This window comes from Dendrobates tinctorius, unplaced genomic scaffold (genome assembly GCF_039654945.1).
Source record: "Dendrobates tinctorius isolate UK_male_01 unplaced genomic scaffold, ASM3965494v1 ptg000129l, whole genome shotgun sequence".
Lineage (NCBI taxonomy): Eukaryota > Metazoa > Chordata > Amphibia > Anura > Dendrobatidae > Dendrobates > Dendrobates tinctorius.
In genome coordinates this window covers 29,159,358-29,179,085 of record NW_027361797.1, presented here as the reverse complement: position 1 = coordinate 29,179,085, position 19,728 = coordinate 29,159,358, and the positions used below count along the sequence as shown (strand labels likewise).

The 19,728-nt window shown below is 41.7% G+C and overlaps 1 protein-coding gene across 4 annotated transcripts in view; it reads left to right on the top strand.

Moving 5' to 3' along the window:
- Positions 1 to 19,728, top strand: part of SNX29 (sorting nexin 29) — a 520,598-nt gene that overhangs the window by 38,671 nt on the left and 462,199 nt on the right. For all 4 annotated transcript variants that reach the window (XR_012219883.1, XM_073542894.1, XM_073542895.1 and 1 more), the window contains exons 9-11: positions 3,926 to 4,044; positions 11,913 to 12,006; positions 18,805 to 18,887. Coding sequence is in view for 3 of the 4 variants with exons in the window: in XM_073542894.1 (XP_073398995.1) it covers positions 3,926 to 4,044; positions 11,913 to 12,006; positions 18,805 to 18,887 (296 nt within the window). In the remaining variant the exon portion in view is untranslated. The remainder of the gene's footprint in view (positions 1 to 3,925; positions 4,045 to 11,912; positions 12,007 to 18,804; positions 18,888 to 19,728) is intronic.

Below are 19,728 nucleotides of genomic sequence, written 5' to 3'. Positions count from 1 at the left end.
TCTACTGAAATCTGACAAAATACTTCTGATCCTGCACGGGAACATGAAACAGAAGCCGTTTGTCTACTGTTTCTCGCACCGTCTACTGTACCGGAAGTGAGAATTTTCCGACGTCTGCCGCTGCAGATTTGCCATTGAGGACACGATTGTTAACAAAAGCAGCCTAAATTATTTCCCAGCTTTCATGGGAATACATTCTGGCTTTTTGAGTGGGTAGGCCCAATACCAAGACGCAGATTAAAAAGAGACTTCCAAACAGGAAATATATAGAATAAAAATATATTTATTAGTTTATATATTATCATAATGGCAAAATAACTTAAAAATAATAATAAAAACCACAATGTATGCACAGCAGGATAAATAGATAAATATCATAAAATATATGAATTAAATAGGAAACCCACAAGGCAATATACATGGTATATCTCTGGTAAAAGAAATTTAACACATGCAAAAGGTTAATAGGTACATAAGTACTACATGTGAGAATTTGCAATAAAAATATATATGGAAGTGCAGAGTGCAAGGTATCACAATAAATAATAAAATAGAAAATGCCAAAGCAAGAAAGTGCAAAATATTGCCAGTAAGAAAAAAAAAACAGATGTTATACTGAATTGTAACAAATACCTTAGGGGGTTAAAGTACTGCGTGCATAGAAAAAGCCCCGATGCGCGTTTCGGTTTAGACTTCCTTCGTCAGGGGGTGGGGTAGAAATCAAGCACATTATGTAGGAAAAATAAAGTCACGTTTTTGGACAAAATGTTACCACTTTTGATAGTTTTGCACCAGTTTTACCAGCTTTTTTTTTTTTTTAGATTAGTAGGAGTTACATATTTTAGTGCAGCCTGACATATTCGCCAATATTAAAGATTTTACTTTTGTTTTTTTTTACATTTTTAAGGCTAGTTTCACACTAGCGTTTTTTAGCGCTGCGCTTCGTGCGCAATAGAATCGCATACAAAAAAACGCATCATGCGTTTTGCATGCGTTTGCTTTTCATATGCGCATGCGTTTTAACCAGTTTCTAGCCATGTTAACTCTTAAAACGCATTCGATTTTAAACGCAGGCGTGCTTCCTGTTTGCTGCTTTACTCCTCCTTCAGTGACCGTTCTGGTTGGGCACGTTGTCTGGATGGAGCACGTTAACAGTCTATTAGTGTTTGTTCTGAGCCTACACTGTTGGGGGCATTTGAAAACTCACAGGGCACAGGAAAGTGAGAGCTGTGACTAGGAGACCTATTTTGTAACCTGCTGGTGTTGGGTGCCAGGGATTGTGATTATGCAGGACTGATAAGAGCCCTGTTAGGACCTGAGAAAGGGAAGGGGCATATAACTTGTATATAAATCAGTGGGCTGGAGAGAGTTGACTGAGATCTTAAGCGTTAACTCCTGTCCTGGAATATAACTACTGCGCACACTTGGTCAGGCTCTGGTGCCCATCTTCTTTTAAACAAGCTGGACACTATGTAAGATAAAAGCTCTCTCAGCAGAAGAATAATACCTGATGGAAACAGCCAATCAGTTGCAAACTTGCTTATTTTCATTCTGTTCTAACGTTCTAAAGCAATTTTAGAGCATGAGAGTACCCCTTTTAGACTCATGTCAACCAGAAAGTCCTGTGTAGCACACCTGAAAAGGAAGCAAACTTCGAGGCAAGCACAGGGCTTGAAGTTATGCAGCTTAGGATGGCCTGGGTGTGTAACACTACAGAACTAAGCCATCTTGAGTAATCTAATACATCAGGACAGATTGGACTGTCCCCAATAATTTTTTACAAGATCATTGTCAAAATACAATCTGTTATTCCTATGAATGCTCACCATTAAGGATCCATCCTCACTTAAAGGGGTTGTCTCATGTTCGTAATTTTTTAAAGTTGGAATGTACTGGTAAAATCAAGCGACTTTGTAATTTGCTTTTTATTAAAGTCATTTTTATTCTACTGAGGAATTTTTTTAGTGTTTAGTTCACAGCTCATTGTGGGCAGTGGATGGTTTCTTAGGCAAAATGCGAGCTTGAAGGGTTAGTTGTGTCCAGATTCAGAGGCCCTTCGCATCTCAAACCTGCGTCCACTACCAGCAGATAGGTGCATGGGTTGCAATCACACCCAGGCCCTGGAGCCTAAGGGGCCCAATAAGCCCCTTTGGCCTGTATGAAAAAAACAATACTATTAAAGACTTGCAATAATTGGAGGCCCATGAGCTTCAGCTTACACAACTGGCTACAAGCTTTGGAGAGGACATAGTTTGGGCCATCTGGTCAGCCATGCCGCCAGCCCGAACTGTCAATCTTCAGGAGCGCACTGGTCACGGGCAAGATAGGAGCTGGAAATCGTCGCACTCATGAAGAACAAACATGCTTGTCAGATCAGAACCCATCAATCAGACTTGTTAAAAATGTAACGTTGTGCTCGGATCTCAGGGACCCCCGGTAGGGTCATGAACCTAAGGACCCAATTTCAGAAAGTAGGATAACTTTATATGGGCAAGAGTTATAGCGTAAAATAAAAAAAAACTAATCTAATGTCAACACTTAAAATAAAGCACGTCCATGTAACTGTACGGTAAGTTTTATAGTATTTTTTCTGCATTTCCTAAGTGGTGCAAGAAATGTAGTAATGTAATGAGCACAGTTTGATGTAATCAGCCCCCAGGTTGGTATACGCTGTTATGGCGCTCGCTGCGTAGCGTGATCTCCATATATTCTGAATGTATGCGGTAAAATAAGCGGATTCTGAGCCAACTTCCAATTATACACTCAATAAAGCATCTGCACGATAGCAGGTACCGGGGATACTCGCATCATCCAATCAGCGGTAGTCTCTGCATGAAGTTTTTAGTGCACACAAGGTAAGTTAACAACCAAGGAAATATCAGTTTTATTTTCTATGGAAGTTAATAGAATACCAGGCTGTAACTTTTTAATGTTCTGTCTGTAAATGCTTTCCATGAGCACTAAAATTGAGGTTTATCCATAGATTCCTGTGGACTCGTCTCCGTATTTCTCGATTCAAACTGCATACAATAGTAAATAGAGGTCTTAGACCTGATGATACAGGTGTACTTATTTTAAAAATTCATGTCAGAATCTGCTGTAGAATCTTTTTTGAGAGTTGTAATGTCTGTTTAACATGTTTGTAGATAAATATTTAAAGTATTCTAAAGTATGCTTTACAGCAGGAGCCTGCGGCTCTTCAGCAGGAGCCTGCGCCGCTCTACAGCAGGAGCGCGCCTCTCTACAGCAGGAGCGCGCCGCTCTACAGCAGGAGCGCGCCGCTCTACAGCAGGAGCGCACCGCTCTACAGCAGGAGCGTGCCGCTCTCCAGCAGGAGCCCGCGGCGCTCTACAGCAGGAGCGCGGCGCTCTACAGCAGGAGCGTGGCGCTCTACAGCAGGAGCACGCCGCTCTACAGCCTTCCTGTTTGGTGGAGGGGGAAATGTTGCCTCCAGAACGATTGACTGTTCTGATCAGCAGTTTTACCTTTGTTGCAGGGGATGCGCGCAGCAATCCTGCCACTTTCAGAGCAGCGCATTCAAGCTGTATAGTAAAGAGCTTGTAAGCGCTCCTTACCTAGGAAATTGGCGATGGACAGCAGACCGGCCAGTAACCCAGGCAGTGAGCAGTAAACTATGACATTAATCTACCATTCTTCCTGTTCTTGAGAACGGAGAGGATTTTAAGTATCAAGTAAATGGCCAGGTTTCTTGTGTTTACAAGCACTTTTCCACTTTATCGATTTATGAAGATGAGGAAACCCCTCTAAAGGACGTCCTCACAAGGTCACATAATGATTAGTGTGTAGCTTCCTTCTGTGAGTTGTAGTACGTCATCTTTCACAGTATACAGAAGCTTTTGTTTTATGCGACTGGCGATTGGATTGTTTGGTATGAAATGTGATTTCCGGTTCCTCTTGATTTTAGGACACCTGTAGGAAGTTCAGAAAATCCCCAAGTTTGCTGCTGGACACCTTTACAAGTCTTAGATGACAACTCTGAGGTCTTGTTCCCTGTAAATGCTGCAAGTTCCTACACCCACTCAGGTAGTGTACAATGTATTCTCTAAATGTTGTATCGTTTTCATTCCATGAACTATCCAATGGGTAGGTGCTAACTTTGTGATTGGGAGCCATATTGTGAATAGAGCCATATCTCCACTTGGTGCGGTACTACTTCATCCATTGTGACCACCAGGATAAGCCGAGCGCTGTACTTGGCTATCTTTGTTATGGACAGAGCATTTTATAGCCGCCGTTCTCTGGACTGAACAGGTGATTACTGTTGAGAATAACTCTTTAACAACAGAAGCGCGTTTCGCAGGAAATGCTTTGTCCAGGGCGCTGCATGTATTTTTTGTCCGTTTAGTTTGCTGCTTGCTTGTAAACTTCATACATTTTCCCTGGACTTATCGTCTGTCTCACACAATTTGTTCAGAGGAAATCTATACTTGGCAAATTGATTGTTTCTTGTTATATGATAAATTAAGGCTGATCTATCCAGTATTGACTTTTCGACTAAGTCTTCCTGCCCACCCCTTAATAAAAAAAAGTCCACATAAAAATGGAGGCACACAGAGATAAAAATGGGCCTATAGCACTATGTCGCCTCTAATCTGTGCACAGCTGTGTGTATCAGACCAAAGTAATGTGCAGACATCTCCTTCTGAGTGATCCGAGGCCGTCCAGCACGTTCCCACCAACCAGTGATGGTTGCTGCAGGTCACTAAGAGTCCTGGACTGCGATCCATCCGGATGATTTCTGTGCACCAGGTTGCTTATTTTTAGTGTAAGCGATTACCTGCGTACTGGTTTTTAATTCAGATTGATGGGGTAACATTTACTGTATAATTAATCGTTGTTTAAAAGGGCAATCACACATGCTAATAATGACGTATTACATCCCCGCTGCTTCCCGGCACATAATCACCATATGCTAAATATAAAAGCTGCTAGAAAAACTAAACCCCCCCCCCCGGTCCTGACGTTGTCGAGAATAGATTACACTGAGTTCAGCGTGCCACCATGCTTCTGTCTGCTACGTATAAATCGAGGCATTTAGTTAATGAGGATTTTCTGAGTTTTTGGATAAAATAATGAGACATGCTACTTTCCTAATAAATCACCCAATGTTATAGCGCCTCCTATCTGGTGCTTCCCTCCTGCCTTAAGTGAGGATGCCCCCCACTGCCCAAGTGACCACTGCAGCCAATCATTAGCTTCATTGGTGTATATGTGTCAGAGGAGACTACTGGAATGGTGAGGTAGGAGACTGCGCATGTATACTTTAAGAGAGTAGTGCTTCGGGAAGATCTTCAATATTCATTAAGGACTTCATCGGAGCGGTAGTCAATTATCCAGTGGTTAACGTTGTCCCAGGCCACTGCTTGTCTCCATATTGTTAAGCTTTATTATAGAAGTTATATTCTTCTACATAGGGATCAGTATTATAGTAGTTATAGTCTTATACATAGGAGCAGTATTATAGTAGTTATATTCTTGTACATAGGGGGCAGTATTATAGTAGTTATATTCTTGCACATAGGGGGCAGTATTATAGTAGTTATAGTCTTATACAAAGGAGCAGTATTATAGTAGTTATATTCTTTTTCAATGGCGGGCAGTATTATAGTAGTTATATTCTTGCACATAGGGGGCAGTATTATAGTAGTTATAGTCTTATACAAAGGAGCAGTATTATAGTAGTTATATTCTTGTACATAGGAGGCAGTATTATAGTAGTTATATTCTTGTACATAGGGAGCAGTATTATAGTAGTTATAGTCTTGTACATAGGAGCAGTATTATAGTAGTTATATTCTTGTACATAAGGGCAGTATTAGTCGTTATATTCTTGTACATAGGAGCAGTATTATAGTAGTTATATTCTTGTACATATGGGACAGTATTAGTTATATTCTTGTACATAGGGGGCAGTATTATAGTAGTTATATTCTTGTACATAGGAGCAGTATTCTAGTAGTTATAGTCTTAAATAAGGGCAGTATTATAGTAGCTGTATTGTTATGCATAGGAACAGTATTATAGTAGTTATATTCTTGAACATAGGGGCAGTATTATAGTAGTTATATTATACATAGGAGCAGTATTATAGTAGTTATATTCTTGTACATAGGAGCAGTATAATAGTAGTTATATTCTTGTACATAAGAGCAGTATTATAGTAGATATATTCCTGTACGTAGGGGCAGTATTATAGTAGTTATTTTCTTGTACATAGGAGCAGTATTATAGTAGTTATATTCCTGTACATAAGGGCAGTATTATAGTAGTATATTCTTGTACATAGGAGCAGTATTATAGTAGTTATATTCTTGTACATAGGAGCAGTATTATAATAATATTCCTATACATAGGGGCAGTATTATAGTAGTTATATTCTTGTACATAGGAGCAGTATTATAGCAGTTATATTCTTGTACATAGGAGCAGTATTATAGTAGTTATATTCTTGTACATAGGGGGCAGTATTATAGTAGTTATAGTCTTATACATAGGAGCAGTATTATAGTAGTTATATTCTTGTACATAGGGGGCAGTATTATAGTAGTTATATTATACGTAGGAGCAGTATTATAATAATTATAGTCTTATACATAGGAGCAGTATTATAGTAGTATATTCTTGTACATATGGGACAGTATTATATTAGTTATATTGTTGTACATAGGGGGCAGTATTATAGTTATATTCTTGTACATAGGAGCAGTATTATAGTAGTTATATTATTATACATAGGAGCAGTATTATATTAGTTATATTCCTGTACATAGGGGGCAGTATTATAGTAGTTATATTCTTGTACATAGGGGACAGTATTATATTAGTTATAGTCTTGTACATAGGGGCAGTATTATATTAGTTATAGTCTTGTACATAGGGGGCAGTATTATAGTAGTTATAGTCTTATACATAGGAGCAGTATTATAGTAGTTATATTCTTGTACATAGGGGGCAGTATTATAGTAGTTATATTATACGTAGGAGCAGTATTATAATAATTATAGTCTTATACATAGGAGCAGTATTATAGTAGTATATTCTTGTACATATGGGACAGTATTATATTAGTTATATTGTTGTACATAGGGGGCAGTATTATAGTTATATTCTTGTACATAGGAGCAGTATTATAGTAGTTATATTATTATACATAGGAGCAGTATTATAGTAGTTATATTCCTGTACATAGGTGGCAGTATTATAGTAGTTATATTCTTGTACATAGGGGACAGTATTATATTAGTTATAATCTTGTACATAGGGGCAGTATTATATTAGTTATAGTCTTGTACATAGGGGGCAGTATTATAGTAGTTATATTCTTGTACATAGGAGCAGTATTATAGTAGTTCTATTCTTATACATAGGAGCATTATTATAGTAGTTATAGTCTTTTAAATAAGTGCAGTATTATATTAGTTGTATTCTTATACATAGGAGCAGTAGTATAGCAGTTATATTCTTGTATATTGGAGCAGTATTATAGTAGTTGTATTCTTATACATAGGAACAGTTTTATAGTAGTTCAATTCTTATACATAGGAGCAGTGTTAAAGTAGTTATATTCTTGTACATAGGGGGCAGTATTATATTATATTCTTGTACATAAGGGCAGTATTATAGTCGTTATATTCTTGTACATAGGAGCAGTATTATAGCAGTTGTATTCTTATACATAGCAGCAGTATTATAGTAGTTGTATTCTTGTACATAGGAGCAGTATTATAGTACTTATATTCTTGTACATAAGGGCAGTATTATAGTCATTATATTCTTGTACATAGGAGCAGTATTCTAGTAGTTATAGTCTTTTAAATAAGGGCAGTATTATAGTAGTTGTATTCTTATGCATAGGAGCAGTATTATAGTAGTTATATTCTTGTACATAGGAGCAGTATTATAGTTGTTATATTCTTGTACATAGGAGCAGTATTATAGTAATTGTATTCTTATACATAGGAGCTGTATTATAGTAGTAATAATCTTCCACATAGGAGCAGTATTATAGTAGATATAATCTTATACATAGGAGCAATATTATAGTAGTTATATTCTTGTACATAGGAGCAGTATTATAGTAGTTCAATTCTTATACATAGGGGGCAGTATTATAGTTGTTTTATTCTTGTACGTAGGAGCAGTATTATAGTAGTAATATTCTTCCACATTGGAGCAGTATTATAGTAGATATAATCTTATACATAGGAACAGTATTATAGTAGTTATATTCTTGTACATAGGAGCAGTATTATAGTCGTTATACAGTATTCTTGTACATGGGGGAAGTATTATAGTCGTTATATTCTTGTACATAGGAGCAGTATTATACTACTTATACTCTTGTACATAAGGGCAGTATTATAGTCGTTATATTCTTGTACATAGGAGCAGTATAATAGTAGTTATATGCTTGTACATAGGAGCAGTATTATAGTAGTTATATGCTTGTACATAGGAGGCAGGCAGTATTATAGTTATATTCTTGTACATAGGAGCAGTATTATAGAAGTTATATGCTTGTACATAGGAGGCAGGCAGTATTATAGTTACAGTATATTCTTGTACATAGGAGCAGTATTATGGAAGTTATATGCTTGTATAGGAGCAGTATTATAGTAGTTACTGTATATGCTTGTACATAGGAGCAGTATTATAGTAGTTATATGCTTGTACATAGGAGCAGTATTATACTACTTGTATTCTTGTACATAGGGGGCAGTATTATAGTAGTTATATTCTTGTACATAGGAGCAGTATTATAGTAGTTATATTCTTGTACATAGGAGGCAGTATAATAGTTATATTCTTGTACATAGGAGCAGTATTATAGAAGTTATATGCTTGTACATAGGAGCAGTATTATAGTAGTTATATGCTTGTACATAGGAGCAGTATTATAGTAATGCTTAACTGTAAAAGTCAGAAAAGGAAGAGTGACGCAGGGCGCTGCACTCAGTAAGACTTTTATCATAACATTGTTACATATTTAAAGGGGTTGTCTGGGCTTTTCACATAATCTCAGTACATATCTGTGCTGCAGAATTATGACAATAAGTAGTTTACTTTCTGTCACTAGTTTGCACGGTTTTCTAGATATTCTGAACAGAACGTCCAAGGGGGGGGGGTGTTATGGCATTGAACTGAGAACTAGTCGTAACCTCCTACTCTACTCCAAACATGCCCTCTATAGCAACAACCCCACCCTCCATAGCTACAGGCCCTCCCCATCCACATGAAGCAACCCTCATCACACAGTAAGGAATTCTTCCCCTCCAGCAGCCTCAGTGCAGAGAGTAGCTGCTCCTCCCCCAGACACACACAGTTATCTATATCTATGGAAAGTGAAACCAGTAAGGCCTCTTTCACACTTCAGTTTTTTACAATCAATCACAATCCGCCAGGTTTTGAAAAAAACGGATCCTCAATTTTTTTTTGAGGATCCGTCTTTTTCCCCATTGACTTGCATTAATGGCGGATTGTGACGGATTGCTGTCCGTTGCATCCGTTTTTTTTTGAGGATCCGCCAAAAGTTGCTGTCCGTCACCATCCTCAAAGATTTTAAAACGGAGCTTGCAACGTTTTTTTCTGTGGCGGATCCTCCAGACACTGTTTTAACCCGAAATTCTTTCTGGGTGCCGGAGAAAAATCAACATCTCTCTCTCTCTCTCTCTCTCTCTCTCTCGCGTTTCCTTTAAATTTCCTCATTTTCAGGATCCGTCTAAAAACGGATCCTGTGCCATCCGTTCACATCAGTACAGAACGGAGCCGCTTGTCTGACTTTTTGGCGGATTTGAACTGATGCAAAAAACTGAAGTGTGAAAGAGGCCTAAAGGAGGGAAAATCGTCCTGTATTCTAATCTGCACAGGGGATGGCAGTCACTGATGTAATCTGTTGTGTGACAAAGCCTCTGCTGTGTGAATGAGACAGCTCTGTGTCACTGATGTCTTCACACAGCAGCAGATTTGGTGCAGTGTATGTGTGAGCACTGTGTCTCTAATGACACAAATACTGATGGGAGCAGCCTGTCCAATCAGCAGCTGTAACAGTGTGAAGTGTTGGGAGGTGTATATATGTATGTATTGTGCTGCTTTCACAAATACAGGATCACTGCTGTGTTCTTTCCAGTGCTGGAATAATGATAAAGATGAGTGCTGGTGCAATTTACTGCCAGCCAATGAGTGGGCAGTGGGTGGTGCTGGTCACTGGAGCTTGCTGGGAGTTTGGTGGAGCTTCGCACATACACTGCACCAAATCTGCTGCTGTGTGAAGACATCAGTGACACAGAGCTGTCTCATTCACACAGCAGAGGCTTTGTCACAGAACAGATTACATAAGTGACTGCCATCCCCTGTGCAGATTAGAAGCTGCAGACCCCCATCACTGGCCATCACACAGTCTGTTCTCACTGCTGCCAGCAGCCTGGGACAGTGAGGGAAGGAATTACTGATAATGAGTTATGTATTGTAATCATGGAGTGGCCCAGAATACAGGACGATTTTCCCTCCTCCTCCCTAGGTTCACTTTCCATAGATCACTGTTCAGCGTGTGTCTGGGGGAGGAGCAGCTGCTCTCTGCACTGAGGCTGCTGGAGGGCAAGAATTCGTTACTGTGTGATGAGGGCTTCTTCATGTGGACGGGGAGGGCCTGTAGCTATGGAGGGTGGGGTTGTTGCTATAAAGGGCATGTTTGGAGTAGAGTAGGAGGTTACGACCAGTTCTCATTTCAATGCCATAACACACCCCCCTGGACGTTCTGTTCAGAATATCTAGAAAACCGTGCAAACTAGTGACAGAAAGTAAATTACAGTATATACTCGAGTATAAGTCGACCCCCCCCTAAATTTGCCTCAAAAACCTGGGAAAACTTATTGACTCGAGTATAAGTCTAGGGTGGGAATTGCCGAAGATACTGGTAAATTTAATGCTGCACAACATACAGTATGCCCCCAAAATGCTGCACAGTGAATGCTGGCCCAAATAATGCTGCACAACATACAGTATGCCCCCAAAATGCTGCACAGTGAATGCTGGCCCAAATAATGCTGCACAACTTACAGTATGCCCCCAAAATGCTGCACAGTGAATGGTGGCCCAAATAACGCTGCACAACATATGCCCCCATAAATGCTGCACAGTGAATGGTGGCCCAAATACCGTAATGCTGCCCCCAAAGTGATAGGATTACTGGTAATCCTATGATGTTGCTGCCGCTGCCCCTGCTGGAATTAAAAAACAAAAAACAAAACACTATATACTCACCTATGTTGATGACAGCTGCTCCTGAGCATCGCCGGCTCTTCAGTGACTCAGGCAGAGGGCGCGTGCTTTCCACGTCATCGCGCCCCCTGCACGTCACTGCCGGAGGACGGGAGAGAGCGGCGCGCAGAGATTTTGAACGCCGCCGCAGCCCTATCACCCGCCGCCGCCGCCAGAACGCTGCAGGGGACCACGGCGACGACTGGGACCGCGGAGATGACGGGGACCAGGTAAGTTGGCACCGTGACCCGAATATAAGTCGAGGGGGGTCTTTTTCAGCCCCAAAAGGAGGCTGAAAAACTCGATTTATACTCGAGTATATACGGTACTTATTGTCATAATTCTGCAGCCCAGATATGTACTGAGATTATGTGAAAAGCCCGGACAACCCCTTTAAATTTGGTGCCTGAAAAATGTTATTTGACTTCCATTTTTTTCAGTTTAGGAACCAATGCCTCCTAGATATGGAAAGGAATAATTGTTAGTGCAATCTTCTGTCCTAAAACTTGTGCTGCTTTGACTTGTGCTATAGATGCCGCTCTAGCCTAAAGGTCACATTAGTGTGAAATTGTGAATTATTACACATGGTTGTGTTTTTTTATTTAGCTGTAATAAGTGTCTTATTTTTGTGACAGATTCTGCTTTGAATAATTTACCATACAGTGATGAAAATGTCAGTGCTGCCCTTGCTATAGACTTGGGTCAGAGAGGATCGGACATGCAATTCAGGTAACAAGCAATGAATTCAATGATGAAAAGTGTCTACTTGATCATACGACTGATTGGATCAGTTTTAAAGGCAATCTGTCAGCAGGCTTTTGCTACCTCATCTGAGAATAGCAAAATGTAGGAAAAGAGTCCCTAATTCCAGCGATACGTCACTTAGTTTACTGGGTGCCGACACTACAGCTTTCTGGGTACATTGAATATTGACAGTGAGCTGCTTATCAGAGGAGGGGGCGCGGTCAGACAATTGCTCACGTGAGCCCCAGTCCTGGCAGTTATAATCTATTGATATTAAAACAGTCATTGTAAGTAGTCAACTGCACACAGCCTAATAAGTGACACATCACTGAAATCTGTGTTTCAGCCCTTATTTCCTGTTGTCTTAAGATTACTTAGCAAAATCCAGCTGACCGATTCCCTTTAATAAAGAGGTTATCCATGATCAGACAAAATTGGGCAATAGCCAAGTAAAAAAATGACTAAATAAGCACGACTTGCATGTGGAAGCCCCAGGGTCACCTCTCTGCTGATCTCCAGCAGTCTTGCTAAACTGCAGCAGTGATGTCCCGTCTATAACATGTGTTCACTGCAGTCACTGGCCTCCGCGTTGATGGGGAAGTCTGTGATTGGCTGCAGCGATCGTGTGTAGTAAATGTGATGTCACCAATGCAGTTTTGTAAAACTATCAGGGAGCAGTAGAGAGGCAGCGCTACAGGGCAGAGGCTTTCATGGGTTATTATTATTGTATTTTAAAGTATTACCTACATGTGTCCCAGTTTTTCCCTGTTCTGGACAATACTTTTACGGTTCAGGCTCCACTGGCCCATTTTTCTCAATACTTTATGTAAAAGAAACCCTCAGTTCTTCAAGGTTGCAGGAGACTCACATTGGCAGCGTTGCTGCCAAAAATGGCTTACGTTTGATAGTGGATCCACATCTTTGAAATCGCCTTCACTTACGCACCAACCTGGAGACAAGAGGTTCTATAAAAAAAAATTGAATACATCCTTATCATTCAGTTCATCACACTCTCCCCCCAAAAATATATGATACGGATGTAGCTGAGCCAAGTTAATGGTGGTCTCTTCTGTTAGGCCTCTTTCACACATCAGTTTTTCGCTGTCAGGCGTGATCCGGCTATTTTTATGAAAACCGGATCCGGCGAAATGCAATGTCGGATCCGGGTTTTCCCCATTGACTTACATTAGCGCCGGATCATGCCGGATGGTCATGCGTTTCGTCCGGTTTTGGCCGGATCCGGCAATGTGTCGCAATCCGGCATCTGGAAAAAACGGCAACTGTAACCTTTTTTGTCTCTGGCGAAAAAGCCGGACCCACCAGATCAGGCGCTTCCAGCTTTTTCACTCAATGAAAGTCTATGAGCGCCGCAATGTGCCGGATCTCTTGGCCGGATCCGTTTTTTTTGGTCTGAGCATGCTCAGTATCCCTGCCCACAGCAAACATATATAAAACCATGACCGTGGGACCCTCAGCCACAGCTAACATGCCACCCAAGAGAGTCGACAGCCGCAGGAGAAGGCAGGAGACCACTGCACCACCAGCACCACCACCCCAAATGGAGCGAAGGGACCATGGTGACCATTCGGAGGGGAGTCCACCAGCAGATGATATACGGTAATTATCAAATCCCCATTCCTCAAAAATAGGGCCTTGGAATATCAATATATTCAGTGGCCCTTTGTTTCTCTTTATTCACCAGCAGAACACGCTGTATAGATGCAGCACCGGCAGCAGCAATAGCAGCAGCAGCATCAGGAGTGGAGACTGGCCAGCAGTCGGGGAGCCCTCCCTCGCATCGTCAGCGTTTGACGGTAAGTTTTTATTTCCAAAATCCATCATCTCTAATATATGTCTATTCATTGCCTTTTATTTCAAAACAGGAATCACATGCTGAAGAGGAGCTCCCAGAAGAAGAAGGAAGGGGTGGACAGACACCTGGAGTGGGCTCACAATTGGTAAGTTTTTTGCATCAAACGCAGAAACACAACATCACACTACACACAACACATAGAAAATAATGTACCGCAGACCTCACACAGCAAACAAATGCCAACATCCAAACACAGAAATTTTTTTCTTTTCTTCTCTAGTCTTCCCAATCTGGTGCTCGGCCAAGAGGTCCTCGCAGTGCCTCCCAGGGTCGTCGGCGACAGCAACGCGGCGGTCACCAGCGTGTAAGTATAATATTTAAGTTTTAAATTTTGGTACACTTTTTATTTCATGCCTTAAAGTGTGGTGACTAATTTTGCTATTTTTCTCTTTTACTTTAACAGCCTTCACAGCGTGCTCCCGACTCAGACGGTGAGGATGGAGGAATTGATGTGGACCACCTCATCGATCTCGTCAGAGAAAGGGAGCCGCTATGAAATAAGGCTGACTGCCGCCATGCTGACCTAATTGTTACCCGACGACTCTGGGAGGAAATCTGTTCGCTCCTTGTGGGCCGCTGGGAGGACCTCGATGCTCGGGCCCAGATTAAAGAGCGTAGGTATATACAGTACCGGTTGCTTGATGTAAACCAATGTTTCCCGAACTCCAGTCCTCGTGGTCCCCACGGATCATGTGTTCAGGATTTCCATTTACTATGGAAATCCTGAAAACATGACCCTTGGGGACCATGAGGACTGGAGTTTGGGAAACACTGATGTTGTATACTAACCACTTTGTCCTTTCTCGTTTCAGGGGACAGAATTGTGAAGCGGTGGCGGTCTGTGAGGGATCGTTTCAATAAAGAGATGCGGGCCCCGAGTGGATCTGGAGGACGCAGGAGCAAGTAAAAGTACGCACGAGCCCTGTCGTTCCTCCGGGCAACAATGGTCACTAGAAGGTAAATATTACACACCCCATGTCCAAAAGTAATGTTTACATGTCTAATTTTTTTTTCAGCCAGGGCCAATGGCATGTCAGTATATTAATTGTGTTTTTTTCTCTTTGTTCCACAGCACGGTGACCAGCACTCGGGAGCCTGCACGGTTGGACCCTTCTGAAGCGATCCCTGAGGAGACCGGCACCGAGGGACACTTCGACCGCCCCAGTACATCTGCACCTTCCCAGCCTTCCCACACATTCGACCCATCTGTCCCATCCTCCAGCACAGGAGCATCGTGGCCGCCTACATTACATGAAGCTGCTGGTGAGGAGATCGCTTTCCCTTTGCCCCACCCTTCTGCCCCTGCCACCTCTAGTACACCTGCGGGTACTGGGCGATAGCGGCAGAGGGGTCAGGAAAAGAGCTATGCCCCAGAGTTCTTGCATCTGAATGCATCTTTCCAGAACTGTCTCAAAGTCTTGTCCGAGCAAATGTCCGCAGGCTTTCAGCAGCTCAACTCCGGCATTCTGGAGGTGAAGACACTTCTGCAAACAATGCATTCAGAAGCAAGATCTTCTCCAAACCACACCTTTTTCAGGTCTGTTGTGGAGCGCATGGCAACACTATCTCCTACCCAGCAGATGCATGTAATGCATTCGTGCCACGGTGCTCTACAGCAGGTTACCTCCCAACCTCCACCTCCCACCACAGTAGTTCCTCCACATGCACCCCCTCCAGCCACTGTCCCTACTCCCCCTCCTATTCAATACCAGCCACCTCCTCAGTACCAGCCACCTGCCCAGTACCAGCAAACTCCCCGGTACCAGCAAACTCCCCAGTACCAGCAACCTCCCCACTTCCAGCAACCTGCCCCGTACCAAACTACTTCCCAGTACCAAACTCATTCCCCCTACCACTTCGCAACCACATCATCTGCTACTCCATTCCCTGCCCAACCCTCCACTCCACCACCCACCACCTGTTCTTCCACCCACATGTCCACCCATTCTGTAGCTTTTTCCACCCCTTCACCTCTAACTGTTCCTTCCCCACCACGATCCCAGTCCTCTCTCCACACTCCCAGTGTCGAAGTGTCCCGCAGCCCCTCCAGCAGTATTTCCACCCCACACTACACTAATTTATAAATGTGTGTATTCAAATAAAAAAGAGAAAATTTTTTAACAATTAAACAGTTTATTAAAAAAAAAAAATTTTCAATAAAAGTTGAAGTATTGGTTTACACTGGTTGTCTGTCTTTTATTTCTGCGGCGAAATATGGTATACAAAAGGTAAAAAGGTATACAAAACCAGGTACATAATTGTGGGTAAAAGGTAAATAAATTTTACCTTTTGGCCACAGTTGTGTTCCTGGTTGTGTTTTAGACAAAGTATTTAACCTTTTACCAATAGTTGTGTATCTTGTTGGGGATTTCCTAACAATGTACACAACTTTTGGTAAAAGGTGAAAGACTTTGCCTAAAACACAACCAGGTACACAACTGTGGTGAAGGTAGAAATAGTTAAACCACGACAAGATAGATGACAAGATAGCCAACTTTGTTTGGAAAAGGTATATACTGTTGGTACAGAAGGTACACAACTTTGGTTAAGGGCAGAAATGTATCAAATTCTGTCATCCTGCCAGTCTATTCTGCCTTGAGGTGACATAAAGTATTCTGCAAAATTGTCCCTCATTACTGAAACCGTCACAGAACTTCTAGTGGTAATGTTCTGGTAATCTTGCAAGGTGGTTTCTTCAGAGGTGTCCTCAATGGAAATGGGTTCCTTGCACATAACAAAATTGTGCAGGACCACGCAAGCTTTGATCACCTCATCCACAGTTTCTGTCTTGAGGTTGATCGCAGTCAATAGGACACGCCATTTGGCTGTCAGAATACCAAAGGAGCATTCCACCATTCTTCTTGCTCTTGTTAGCCGGTAATTAAAAATGCGTTTTGTTCTTGTCAATCCTCTGCTAGAGTACGGTTTCAAAAGGTGTTCTGACAGCTGGAATGCTTCATCCCCTACACAGACAAAAGGCATAGGTGGACCAGATGTTTGCGGCAGCGGTCTAGGTGGTGGGAACTGGAAGTTGTTTCCATACAGTTTACGCCCCATGGCAGACAGTTTGAAAACTTGAGAGTCATTGGAGCGGCCATAGGCCCCAATATCAACAGCAATAAATTTGTATTCCACGTCAGCGATGGCCATGAGGACAATGGAGAAATATTTCTTGTAATTGAAATATTCCGATCCCGATCCGGCTGGCTTTACAATGCGGATATGTTTCCCGTCCACAGCGCTCAAGCAGTTCTGAAACTGACATATCTGTAGAAACTTTTCAGAAATTTCAATCCACCTCTCTGTTGTGGGCTCTGGTAAAAACTCTTCAACTAAGGAGTCCCACAGTGCACGGCATGTGTACTTCACTATTCCAGATATGGTGGAAATCCCGAGTCTGTACTGGAAATGCAGTGACGAAAGGGATTCTCCAGTTGCAAGAAATCTGTGGGGAATTAAAAAACAATCAATTAGTTTAAAATCACAGCATTACATACCAAAACTCAGCTATAACACTTGGAGATACAAACTACCACCAACAAGATTGCAGTGAAAGTGTGCTCTGATGCGAGCATATCCAATAAATGTGGCTTACCTTAAAGTCACCATCAGACGCTCTGCGGGTGAAACAGAGAAGCGGCAATAGGTGTCCGATTTTCTTATGAGGTGTGCAATGCGCTCCACCAAGTAATCAAAATTCTCCATTTTCATCCGAACATATCCCAAAAATTTCTCCTGGTTTCGTCTAAGGTCCATGCAGAGTGTAGAATAGACCCCACGCGTCATTCTCTTGGCTGTGATGGGGTGGATCCACAAACGTCGTCTACGATGCCTGATGCGCTGCTGTCTTCACTGTAAAATCCACCAAATTCTTCAAAATATTTCCAATCACAACATCCATCTTCGCCAGTCACTTGCTCTTCTCTCCAACATGCAGTTTCTCCTCTACAACCTGTCAAAGATGGGCTGTAGGAACATGGTAGATATAGATTTCAGCAGCCAATCCCGTTTCGAAGCCCCCAAGGGGCGTTTTTAAAAACCGGATCCGGCGTAATCCGGTGGAAAACGGATGGAAAAACAGATGAAACTGATGAGACGGATCCGGTTTATGGTCTGACGACCAAGACGGATATGGCAGAAAAACGGATCCGTCACATCCGGTTTTACATAACATTTGCCGGATCCGGCGCGATGCCGGATCGCACCTGACGGCGAAAAACTGATGTGTGAAAGTAGCCTTAACATTGAGTTGGGCTGACGAATGCTTACTTTCAGAATGTAACATTATGTTGCGTTATGCCTAATGGCAAACTTGGCTCTGCTACATCTGTAACTTGTATTTTTATTTTTCTTCTGTCGTGGAAACGCCTATGTAGGGAGAGCTTTTTGGGAGACACAAGGGGTCTCGCACGTCTTTTTGATCATATCAGAGAGGCGATTGAATGGAGACGAAGCATACACAGGAGTCTGTGTGCAAAGCTTATCTGACCCGTCCTCCAATGCATGGGGGTTTTATGGGCTTCAGAAACAAAGTGAGTTAAAGTACATTATCAAAAAAGGATATGCAAGATACGAAAAAATCTAATTGACTTGTGGCTTAAACCACCTTCCATCAGCCTTTAACAGCCCATCAGAAAACCAATATCCTGTTTTGTGAAGCAAAACACAAAGATATCAAAACTAGACATATATATGAATTCTGTAAATGATAAAGCAATATTTAAAATATTACCACTAACACTTCATACTTTTCATTTGCAATCCCACTTTTCCAGTGGAGCCAAAATAACAGAAGATACGGCCACCGTGACCAAAAATCAATGGTGGCCGCATTTCTGGATCAACGTGAATAAATGATGCTTTCATTCATTTGGTTCATTCTCTGTTGTCCATGTTTTTCTTCCGTACAGCATGGAAGCCAGTCCACCAGCACCATTGACGACCGTAAGCAACGTGTTGCCTGCAGAGCAGGGGCCAGATGCAATGACCATGAGTAAGTAATTATCACAGCTGCCTGGTTATTAATCTGTAATCAGTTTAATCACTCAATTACTTAAAGGGATTGTTCGGTCTTAAGCTGCATGCCTGCAATCACGCTATGTGACTGTAGACTTGTTAATCCTCACATTGCCGCGCACTGTGAGGATTCTTCAGTGCCGGCCAGGGAAAGGCTGATGCGTGACAAGTGTGCAACTCAAGTGTATTGAGCACAAGTCGGGAACAGTCTAGTCGTAATGTGGCCAGGAGTTTATATATATCGCATGCTTCATTCCCAGCACCGGAGAATGTGAGGATTCACAAGTCTGCAGTCACATAGAGTGGCTGCAGACTTGTAGCTTCTTTTCTTTTCAATGTTCTTTTTATTGAATTTTAAAGCATAACATCAAACATACTGTTACAATGATATACCCATGAGTATAAATGCTCTGAAACGTACAAGCAAGTCCAACTGAGAGCTTTATGATTCAATTAATGATACTTACAACTTGCTTACTGATACCATAGTAAGAATCATTGACTTAGAACCTGAAATTTTATAATACCAATCAATTTAACAGTCCTAGGACTTATATGTTTATTTCCAGTAACCATATGTTTTCAATGAAACAGATTAAAAAATAAGAGAAAGAAGTAGATTGTATTAAGAGAAGTATAAAGAAGAGGGGGAGCAGAGTAGGAAAGGAGAGGTAGTTGGGGCGGGAGTATGTGAGGTATCATTAGTCAGCACTTTGTACCATATCTGAAAGATCGCTTGATCTGAAAAGAATCCATGGTTTCCAGGCATCTTTGAAGTTTGCTTGCGTGTGGTTTACATGAGCCACCAGCTCAGCCGT